This window comes from Myxocyprinus asiaticus, chromosome 38, assembly GCF_019703515.2.
Source record: "Myxocyprinus asiaticus isolate MX2 ecotype Aquarium Trade chromosome 38, UBuf_Myxa_2, whole genome shotgun sequence".
In the NCBI taxonomy this organism is placed as follows: Eukaryota; Metazoa; Chordata; class Actinopteri; order Cypriniformes; family Catostomidae; genus Myxocyprinus; species Myxocyprinus asiaticus.
The window spans coordinates 24,337,242-24,349,084 of NC_059381.1; the positions used below are offsets into that span (position 1 = coordinate 24,337,242).

Genomic DNA, 11,843 nt, shown 5'->3' on the forward strand with positions numbered 1-11,843 from the left:
AATCTATTTATAATGTTACACTGCTGTGGGCCTAATAGTCAAAACTGAAATAATTGAATTGCTAATTTATTAAAATGCACTATAGTGTCATTTCCTCATGTCCCCAGAGCTGCACGTCAAACATCTTTGACAAAAATTAAGTGTTTAGTATTACCACTCACTAACATGTATTCATTTGGTAAATGTGTGATTTCCCTGTGACGCATATGTTCTACATCACAGACGCAGCAACCGAGCGACACGACGCGACAAAAACTATCGAACGCGCTCATTATAATGAGTGAAGCTGACACTGCACGCGAGCGAATTCGTTGATTAAAGTGGTCGCTCGCGCGCGTATGCAGTGTAGGCAGGGTGTTACGCCCTCTTAAACACTTTCATAGCAGCATTTACTTCAGTAAACTTCCTCAAATATGCCGTTAAGACATTAACTTCCTCTCTAAGGGGTGAACACAGTCACTTCCTACAGTCTTCAACAACCCACATTCACAGCAGCGGGATTACGGTCTAGAAGAGCATCTGCTATGTTTGGTAAGACCCATTATATTCGTGCAAAGCCATTTGTTTAATAATCTTATTTAGCTCCTGTGACATACAGCCAATAACTTTTCTTGGACAGCGTCTTGAAGCATTAACCCCGAGTGTTATTTACTTCTGACCGCGTTCACCGAAGAGAAATTGCGCTCAGACAGCTCTTTATAAATCGGAACATCAGTGTTCGGTATTTGCCATAAATTTAAAGTATCGCTCTCGTCTTCGACCAGTGCTTGATGCTTCAGCATTGACTTGATGAGGAAAGTTGAGGGTGTTTTAAACCAGACAGCAGAAATAGGGGCCACTCCCATATAGTCCCGTAGGCAACTATAAATAACAATATTGATTAATGAGTACACTTGTAAAGAATACATCTGTGAATTCTGTATTCATTCTGTTACACTAACATAATATGTCTGTTATTCTATCAAATAACTTCATGGGGTTCAGTGAAAGATGTTCTTCTGTGACATATTGGCTAAGATGAAAACATAATACTGCCATACATAAAACAAAAGGAAGATTATGCAAGTTTTGAGAAAAGGTAATATAAGACTGGGATTTCAACAGGGAATGAGGAACTGAGAGATATCCTCATTTTAAGAAGTCCAAAAGGGCCATGCAGAAGTGGAGATCTCTATCTATTTCAGAACCAGAGCATGGTCCATTAAATCCTTTTCTTGCATTCATTGTGAGAAACTGGTTTAGCTATTAAGAACACTGCCACATTTGTACCGAGCATGTCCATTCTAGCTGTAAACATAATGGCTCATTTGTGATCGGGAACTTTCACACTCATCTGTCACAGTGGAGGAGAGAGCAGCGAACCTAAACCCTTCAGAGCAGTTATTGTGAACTTCCTAATGTGTAAATATCATTACTAAATAGCTGAATCTCCAGAATGACACGAGGGGCCCTCAGTGATGCATGTTCCTGTGGTGAGTCGATGACTTGATGTGTCATAAGTTGTGGTGACAGGTTCCCATGATCAACCCTCTCTCGTTTTCACATGCTTAGGTGTGCAAATACAGAGGAATACATTTTTTAGTTGGGGTAGTGCTCGGCAGAATATCTTGACAGTAAGACTGTGTAGTAGATTAAACTTTAGTTTCAGTTTTAAAGTATACCAAAAATAAGCTCACTCTCATGTTGTTTCAGAATCTAAACCCGTATGACTTTCTTTCTTCTGTGGAACACAAAAATATATATTATTATATTATTATTATTGAGAACCTTAGTCAACATTTACTTTACAACATCTTTTTTCCCCATACATTGAAACAAACACTAAGCCCAGTGTTAATTTTTACACAGTTTTTTGTTTTAGTCTTTTGACGAAAATGTCATTTAAAATTAGTCAATATTTTGTCATGTCACATTCATTAATTTTACTCTGACTAAAATGGCATATAATCAAACTGTAACAGACCACACTTTAATCAAATGTTCAAACATTTCGAAAAAAATGTACTAACATTTTCTTAATTTAAAAATGTATTGAACATATAAAAGATAGGCTACATACAAAATGCTTTACAACTTTCCTTGTGAAAATCTGAGCTCCTGAAATAATAGCATATAATGAATATAATGAAGTATTAGCTACTCTTTAGAAGTTAGCCTGCTGTATTCTGAATTATTAATGCTTTCATTTTATTTTTATTTTTTTCCATGTGTAGTCAGTTTAGGATATTGCATTGCGTGTAGCGTGTTTTTACAGAAATGGCGAATTCAAAACGCAAGTAACGCAACGCATGTTACACATATTTTGACTAGCGTAGCACATAATTTAGTTCAAGTTCACTTGTTCATTGCTTAATTGTCTCTGCATATGTAAGTTGTTATATTACATATATGTTGTAAATATAGTAGTGCTGTCAGTTGATTAAAATTTGTAATCGTGATTAATCGCATTATTTTTTGTAGTTAACGCGATTAATCACAGATTTTGAAAATGCTGAAATTTGATACTATGTGTACTTCTCCAGTCAAAATGCTTTTATTTCCATCTTGGGAAAGAAAACAAAACAAAATGTAGCATTATAATGCTTTATTAACATTTTCCAAACAAAGCCTTCCTCAGTATAAAGATAGAATTGCACTAAAATAGCACCAATTCAAGTAAAATTCAACGGTACCCAGAAGTTTAATTGGAAGTTTGACTAATTGAAAGAACTAGTCCACACATAGGTTGCATTCTCATTACAATGGGCATTAAATCTCTTAAACTTTCATCATCCACAATATTAATCTGCCGGTAGATTGTGGCTATCTGTCAAGTGCCGCTTTGAACTCCACATGAAAAGTGCCTGCAGACAAAAATGTCTCATTCTGCATTTTGGTGATAGTTAAGACTTGACGTGCTTGTGTGGTAATTAAAATGCACCTTACATAGGCTGAAAAATACTTTATTTCTATCACAAGTCCCATCTGGACTTGTTTTGTACATTCAAATAGCTTTAAGAGGTCCTTTCTCCATCATTGTATCACTGAAAGGGAAGCGCTGTTGTGTGTGTGTGTGTGTTGTGAAGTGTGCGTCAGTGTAATGACTCCAGGCAGAAACATTACAAAAGTTCCGCCCTTCCAGTGTTTATGCTGGTTTATACTCTATTAACGGCAAATGTGTTAATCGCAATTAAGAAACATTAACGCGTTAAACTTTTTTAATTAAATGCATGCGTTAATGTGTTAATTCTGACAGCTCTAAAACATAGTGATTAATCTCATGTAATTAAAAGTGAGGTAATTTACCCATTTAAAGCAGTTAATTTTGCCGGTGTTCAGCGTGTTCAACTCATGCAGCTCAAGCAGGGAAACATACTGGATTATTGGATTAGATGAACCATATCTGATATATTCTTCTATAACCAGATGGTTCTTCTTTGTTTATATCTTGCACTGTTAATGTCTTGCAGTACTATTTTTTTCTCGTCATATTTTGGTTGACAGTATGCTTTAATAAAATTATTTAATTATCGTCATGATGTGTCTTTTTCGTCTCATATTCGTTATCGTTGACAAAATAAAAAAACCTGTCAACGAGATTAGATTGACAAGATTAACACTAACCTAAGCCTAACATGTCTTTTTGCATTGCACGGAAGAAAGTCATATGTTAGGGTGAGTAAATAATGACAGAAATGTCATTTTTGGGTGAACTAACCCTTAAATTAGAGGCTGGGATGTGTAATGAAGAATGGTTTAAATATATTTTATAACAAGGCTAACTGCTACACAAACCAAAAAGAATGTAAGTGACAGATAAATGTAGCTGACCACTTCTAGTTTTAATTTCTTTCTGCATACTTTGCAATCTAGTGTAGGTTCTTCTTTTGCTGCCAAACCAGTGGTCTCTTGGATTGTCTATTCTCTGCATGCTTATATACTGTAGATAATTTGCATGCATTATTCTTTTTCAAAAGCTTCACATACTTCAGGCCTAAGATCTTTGGGTACCCCACAGTATGACCTTAGCTAATACTCTAGTAATTTCTAATTATGGCAGAAATATTTTGGGGACTGGAATACAGGTTTTTTCTTCTTCTCCATTGTACTGTTCTTCTAAAAAACATTAGCATTGTTAAATGAGAAGCCTGTGTTGTACAAGATCGAGTGACAAGCGAGAAGACTCCACCCAGACTGAGCTGTCAGTGTCGTTTCACTGAGCACTTGGTTCACTAACCACATTGGCTAACGCCTTGCAGAGAAGGGCAGGGCTCAGAGTATTTCTCTCTGTTAGTGTCTCTGGAGATTGGGCAGAGTCCGTCTCACTCCTTTCTCCGGCGGTCAAACATCTGGCAGACTCTTGGAATAAGTGAGAAAGAAAGAGGGAACTGAGAGCTTTTAGTTACAACCAGGGCCACATTAAGATACTCTGGGGCCCGGGGCTTACCGTTTCGCTGTGCCCTGCCAGTCGTCAGGTGATGGGGGGGGTGGGGATTTGAGGCAGAACATTGTCACTCTATGACCATGCACTACACGGATGGGTTCAGCTGTTGCACACCGTCTCTGTTTTTACATCAGCAGCTCACGCTGAACGCGTTTACATACACATCCTCCTGCGATCTGTCATAATTTTTTTGTGTTGTTCCAAACCCGTATTATTTTCTTTCTTCCATGGGACACAAAAGTAAATGTTTGGCAGAATATAAGCCTCAGTCACCATTTACTTCAGTTGCATCATTTTTCCATACAATGAAAGCTAATGGTGACTGAGGCAGTCGTTCTGTCTAACATCTCCTTTTGTGTTCCATGGAAGAAAGAAAATCATACGAGTTTGGAACAACAAGAGGATGAGTAAATGACAGAGGGTGAACTATCCCTTTAACATAACAAAATTGATCAAAAATGTAAATTATTAACAGACAACAACACAAGCTGATTGTTAAACAGCTGTTGAAAAATTTTAGAAAGTGCTTTACGCTGATCTCTGGTGTAATGTGAAAAGTTTTCCAGCTCTTTTTCCACAAAAACCACTGTTGTTACCCATGTTTCCCTTGGACTGGCTTTCTTAAATGTCAAACATTTACAAATATGTGTATTTAATCATTCCCTTTCTCACTTGTATTATCCTCAAGTACTGACTCAAACCAAATCTTTCTTGTTTTGAAAATTTCCAGCTCATACATGCTATATGAAGCCTTCATTTAGGCCTGTTACATAAAGTATTTACAACAGAGAATATATATAATCAATTGGAGTGGAATAGGAAAGATAGAGGGACAACCTTTTGTTTTTGTGTATTTTTAAGTAAGCAGTGTGATGCCTTTTATTCCTTTATTTACAAGTGCGAGGAGAATCATTTGTATATGTGTGTAATAAAAGTATACAGCTTATCACTAGAACTGCAAGGGGAAGTAGAAGGAACTGGTTTAGGGTGACTGTATATTCAAAGCATTGCTTCATAAAGGCCCAAATGACATCAACCCACTGCATATTTGCATGAAAACAAACAGTTAGGTTTTCTTTTTTATCTCTTTCTTTTGTCCCTCTCTTTGTATGTGTGTAAATCTTTCTTCCCACTGATCAATTCATACATGTGTATGATGTAAATGTACACCTCCCCCCCACCCCCTTTTGTCAAAATTTGTATTTTCACTCATCAAAGGTGTATGATTTAAAGGAATAGTTCACCCAAAAATGAAATTCTCACATGATTTACTCACCCTCATGCCAGATATGTATGACTTTCTTTCTTCTACAAAACATAAACAAGATTAAAGTATAAAGATTTTTAGAAGAATATTTCAGCTCTGTAGGTCCATACAATGCAAGTCAACAGGATCCAAAACTTGGAAGCTCAAAAAGCATATAAAGGCGGGGCCTGGGTAGCTCAGTGGTAAAAGACGCTGGCTACCACCCCTGGAGTTCGCTAGTTTGAATCCCAGGGTGTGCTGAGTGACTCCAGCCAGGTCTCCTAAGCAACCAAATTGGCCCAGTTGCTAGGGAGGGTAGAGTCACATGGGGTAACCTCCTCGTGGTCGCTATAATGTGGTTCGTTCTCAGTGGGGCGCGTGGTGAGTTGAGTGTGGATGGCGTGAAGCCTCCACATGTGCTATGTCTCCGTGGCAACACACTCAACAAGCCACGCGATAAGATGCACAGGTTGATGGTCTCAGACGTGGAGGCAACTGGTATTCATCCTCCGTCACCCGGATTGAGGCAAATCACTACGCGACCACGAGGACTTAAAAGCGCACTGGGAATTGGGCATTCCAAATTGGGTGAAAATTATTATTATTTTTTTTTTAAAATAAATGTAAAAAAAAAAGCATATAAAGGCAGCATAAAAGTAATCCATACAACTCCAGTGGTTAAATGTATGTCTTCAGAAGCGACATGATACAGTAAGTGTGGGTGAGAAACAGATCAACATTTTCATGCGAGAGTTTCTCCTGTACTGACGGATCCCCCAGCGTGAGTTCTTCAATGCGCGGTGTAATAAAAAAAAAGTCACCTTACACTTCACAGAAAATGCACTGGAGGACAAATTCTATATTATCAAACATATACTGTGATTTTTAGATGTTTATAATGATTGATTGATTATAGATAAGATGATATGATACAAACAATCACATTTGCAAACATATTGTTTACATTGCAATGCAGCATGGGATTCTGAGTTTGTCAAGCATAGATGGTTTTAAAAACCTAGCCCTTCCACTTGTTGCACCGGAAGTGGTGAGAATGAGTGATGGACAGAATGGGAGAAGGCTCAAGTGGGCTAACTTGTTAGTTGTCGAATAGTCGTTTGATCTCATTTAACAACATGAACTAATGAAGACACATGAGGGGGGCCTGGGTAGCTCAGCGAGTAAAGATGCTGACTACCACTCCTGGAGTCACGAGTTCAAATCCAGGGCGTGCTGAGTGACTCCAGCTAGGTCTCCTAAGCAACCAAATTGTCCCGGTTGCTAGGGAGGGTAGAGTCACATGGGGTAACCTCCTCATGGTTGCTCTAGTGAATTTCTTTACTGAATTAAACTTAATAAAAAGTGTTTTTTTCCCTTTAATTCAGTGAATGTCATATAGAGGTATTTTAAAAAGATGATATTGTACTCTTTATTGTTATTAAGCACGTTTAATACAGCCTTTTAAGTCGGGGCACAAGCTAAATAATTAGTTAAACGCTAATGATTAATTGTTGCAATATTTGCTGAATAGTTGAATAATCGTTCTAATAATTGTTAGATTAATCTATTATCAAAATAATCCTCAGTTGCAGCCCTACTTCTGAAGATATGGATTTAACCACTGGAGTCGTATAAATTTCTTTTATGCTGCCTTTATGTGCTTTTTTGAGCTTCAAAGTTTTGGACCCTGTGGACTTGCATTGTATGGACTTAGAGTTGAGATATTCTTCCAAAAATCTTGAGTGTGTGTAAATGAGAGAATTTGCATTTCTGGTTTACAAATCCACATATGCCCCTGCAGCCATTTACCAAGCCAACTTTGTCCATTTATTTATTCTACAGTTCATTCATCTAATCACCTATCCATCCATGTAAAGTTTCAGTCTCATTTGGATTGCTCACTGGGGCTTAAACACATTAAGGCATGATTTTCTGTAAAGCTGCTTTGAAACAATATGTATTCTGAAAAATGCTTATAGATACTATCCATAGATACTTGTCATGTCCTGCACTAATAGAGAGTTATGTGTCTGTTTCTCCACAGACTGCTGAAGTTGAGTGGTCACCTTTCTATCATGCAGAGCATCAAGTGTGTGGTGGTGGGGGACGGAGCAGTTGGAAAAACCTGCCTTCTCATCTCCTACACGACAGGAGCGTTCCCCAAAGAATACATTCCCACCGTGTTCGATAACTACAGCTCGCAAGTCAACATAGACGGCCGTATTGTCAGCCTTAATCTGTGGGACACAGCGGGCCAGGAAGAGTATGACCGCCTTCGTACACTCTCCTACCCACAGACCAACGTTTTTATCATCTGCTTCTCCATCTCCAGCCCCCCATCCTATGAGAACGTCAAGCACAAGTGGCACCCGGAAGTGACACATCACTGTCCCAGTGTGCCCATCCTGTTGGTGGGCACCAAGAGTGACCTCCGCAATGACGCAGATGTGCTGAAGAAGCTCAAGGAGCAGAACCAGGCACCCATCACGCAGCATCAGGGCCAGGCTCTGGCTCGACACATCCACGCTGTCAAATACCTGGAGTGTTCGGCACTTAACCAGGATGGCATCAAGGACGTGTTCGCAGACGCAGTGCGTGCCTTCCTCAGTCCACAGCCTGTGGTGGACAAGAAGCACTGTGTACTCCTCTGAGAATACAGAGTGGATAGAGGTTTTTTAATTACATTACACAGAGGAATGCATCGGAATTTTGGGAATGTTATGGAATATGAGAATGGTAGGTTTTCTGTGAATGTGACCAAGAAACACAGCCTTAAATGAATAGGTCACTTAAAAAATTATTTACTCATCCTAATGTCGCTCCAAACCCATATGACTTTCTTCCAAGAACCACAAAAAGTAAATATTTAAAAATCTTCACAAGGTTTGTTAATGTAAAGTGAATAGAAAAGAACAACAAAACACTATAAAACCACCATAGTAGTAATTAATACAACTCATGGACTATGTTCCATGTCTTCTGAAGTGGTATGATGACTTTGTTATCAATAAATTGCTATGAATAGAACAAAATGTAAGTCGTTATTCATTCTCAAATAAAATTTTATTAAGAAATTAAATACATAAATCAAATATGCTGGCTGTGTTGATAACATCAAACCTCATTGGTTCTCATCACATCTCGTGACTAAACGTGTGACATGATGTCACAAGGTGTTTGGTTCTGTGTTCAGCTGAAGAAATTCATACGGGTTTTGAGCGACATGTGGGTGAGTAAATAATGACAGAATTTTCATTTTTGGGTGAACTATTTGTTTAATCTGTAAAATGAGTGAAATACGTAATTAAGGAAACTATCAACAAGATAGATGTTTTTGTTTTACACTATGCATTGAGATCCCCACTGAAGGCATAGAACTAGACAAGCAGACAGACACGTTACCTGTCTGTTTCTCGGTCTGAAAACAAATCAGAAAATTTCTTTGGCATTAGTATTTTTTTTTTTTTTTTGTGAAAGAAAGTGAAAGAAACTTTTCAGGACTTCAGCATACTTCTAAAAAAGTTTGATACCATCTACACTAATAAAATAAATTAAAAAAAATAAAAATAAAAAGATTTACGCATTTACATTTCATAACAAATTTCCATCAAATTTAATTGAGTACACTTTAACAAAATAAAATGTTAAAAAAAACTCAATATTTTAAGTTTTATTCATTTACACAATAATTTAAATGATTACACAATTTAATTTGATGGAAATTTGTTATGAAATTAAAATGTGAAGCCTAAATCTTAAAAACAATATAAGACGTGATGTGGAAAAAACACTTCGGCGAAGGAAGAGGTAACAGATTATTTTTGTGTCTGGTGCCTAATTGACTTTGAGGAAGTCTTTTTTTTTTTTTTTTTTTTACTGTTCAAAAAACAGCATCTGAGAATTTGATATATATTAGTACTAATATAATAAACCTTTTATACCCATGGCACTTGTTCTGTGATTGGGGTACACATCCTTGAAAACAGGCCTTTAGTGTAACTAGTGACATTTATGATTACCTATAATGACATGCTTTAGACACACCTGATCTGAGGGTATTTTTGCCTGGGAGCTTGTAAGCTTTACTTCCTCATGTTGGGAAAAACTGTCTGGCAGTCCTTTTAGCAAACACAGGCCTTGGCACACATCATAGTGCGTTCTACTCCCCACTCATTTCTTCCTCAGCGCACCAGGGCGGGGCTTTGAAATCATATTAGCAAACAAGGCACTTTTTTAACTTGATGACTGATTAGGGAACAGCTCATGAAATTGAATTAATTAGCACAATCAGACACAATCCAAAATGAGCCATTAAAGTAAAGGAAGGAACCATTAAGTTAACCAAAAATTCATTTGAGTTTTTACATTTTAAAGCTCAGGGACTCATCAAGCACAAAATGAGAATAATTTAAGCTGTTTCTTTTCTTTTTTTTTTTTTTTTTGTGGATAAGATGAATGTACAATTTTACAGGTCATTTTGATGTATTGATTAGGCATCCAACTGCTTTACATGGATAGTATGACAATGCAAAAAATAATACTGCCATTGAATTTTGATTTAGACAGAACAATTATTACAAATCTTAGTTTTTTAATGATACTGCCATTTTTGTAATGTTTTTGTAATGCATAGCAAAAAATAATTTTCTTAATTAGTATTTTAGTCCTTGCTTCTTGTTTTAAGCATAAATCTAACCAAAGTTAGTGAGATTTATGCTTAAAACAATAAAATAACTTATACAATTTTGTTTCTCAAGTATATTCATGGTGTTTTAAGGATTTTTTTCAAATCACTGATGAGAAAATTATTTTTTTGTAGTGAGCCCAATACCAAAAGTGTATGCCCTGCTGCGGGTGATAAAATACTTGATGCCCCTTCTTTTTTGATCAAATGTTCACAGAAATTTAAGATCACAGTGTGTCCTATGTAACTGTAAGTACACTTATCATCCTTCTGATAACTATGCTGCAGTAAACAATGTGCTAGAGTCTCCTTAAAACATTGATAGCAAAGGAGCCATACAGACAAAAACACTTAATTGTGCATGAAAGTGATCAAGTTAGTCATGACATGTTTTGCACAATCTGTAAGTGTGCTCTTGTCCAAGAAAACTGGCCATTAATGTCCAAGAAATCCCACTATCATGTGAAAGCAATCATTTCCAAGCATTGAGTCATTTAGCTGAGAGTTGTGTGAGGATGCTATAGGATAGTAATTTGTTTGTTTAGCAATGAAGACAAAAATAAAGGCACGCAGCTCCATGAAGCAGGATGCAGTGCAGACCTCACAGTGTCACAGATAAACAGTGTCCTGTCTGAGTAAAGGCAAACTGTTTTTTATCAACATCTCTGACTGTGACTTTGGCATGTTGTCAGAAGAATATAATATTTAAATGTATACTTTAAATGCACTGCAAGTTGCTTTGGATGAAAGTGTCTGCCAAATGAATAAATGAAATGTAAAAAAAATAAATAAATAACACAAATAACATTTTAATTGTTGTCTTCTAATGTGCAGTTTTGTCTAACTAACCAAAATCGATAACCTGTGACTTCTATTACACCATGTCTATTTTACCTGTTATTCCCTCTCATGCTATGTTTGATGTCCGTTTTATATTAAATATTTATCAATTTGTAATTTATGCACATGAATTGAAAAAATTGTTGCCAAATAAAGTTCAAAGCTTGATTTTTTTTACAGTTCTACAGTTTTAAATAAAAAAAAAATAAAACAACTAGTTTTCTGAACTTCATTTATTTGAAGCAATGTTTCACAGTTTTTAACCAACTTCCGATTTCTTTACACACTGCCCAGCCTTCTAATTTCCTTGACTATCTAATTCTGTAAATGAGCAAATAACTTCTAATGTCTGTTAAACTAAATTTAAAACAGAATTTAACCCTTTTAGCTACTTCACCCAGCCATACTAATTTATACAGACTAAAAGAGGAAGCAGTTATAATATATTTATATAGACGTTCTGCTATATAAATCTGACTGATAGGGAGGAGAAATGGACAGAACTTGATATCTGCTTCTCTCTGTTGAGTGGTCCCTCTCTCACACACACAAACACAGAATCACAAAAAAATAAAAAATAAAAGAATGCCTGAAGCTTTTTCCTAGGTAGTGATTACACTAGAGCTGTTCAGTCAAGTCATAGTTCATTG

At 36.6% G+C, this 11,843-nt stretch overlaps 1 protein-coding gene across 1 annotated transcript; it reads left to right on the plus strand.

Moving 5' to 3' along the window:
- The first annotated feature begins 367 nt into the window (after positions 1–367).
- Positions 368–11,407, plus strand: LOC127429045 (rho-related GTP-binding protein RhoG-like). The gene is made up of 2 exons (XM_051677792.1): positions 368–531; positions 7,714–11,407. The coding sequence occupies exon 2, from the start codon at positions 7,745–7,747 to the stop codon at positions 8,318–8,320; it is 576 nt and encodes a 191-aa protein (XP_051533752.1). The 5' UTR covers positions 368–531; positions 7,714–7,744; the 3' UTR covers positions 8,321–11,407.
- The last annotated feature ends 436 nt before the right edge of the window (positions 11,408–11,843 follow it).

Coding starts and splice junctions, on each gene's coding strand:
- LOC127429045 (XM_051677792.1), top strand. CDS start 7,745: ATGCAGAGCATCAAGTGTGTGGTGGTGGGGGACGGAGCAGTTGGAAAA.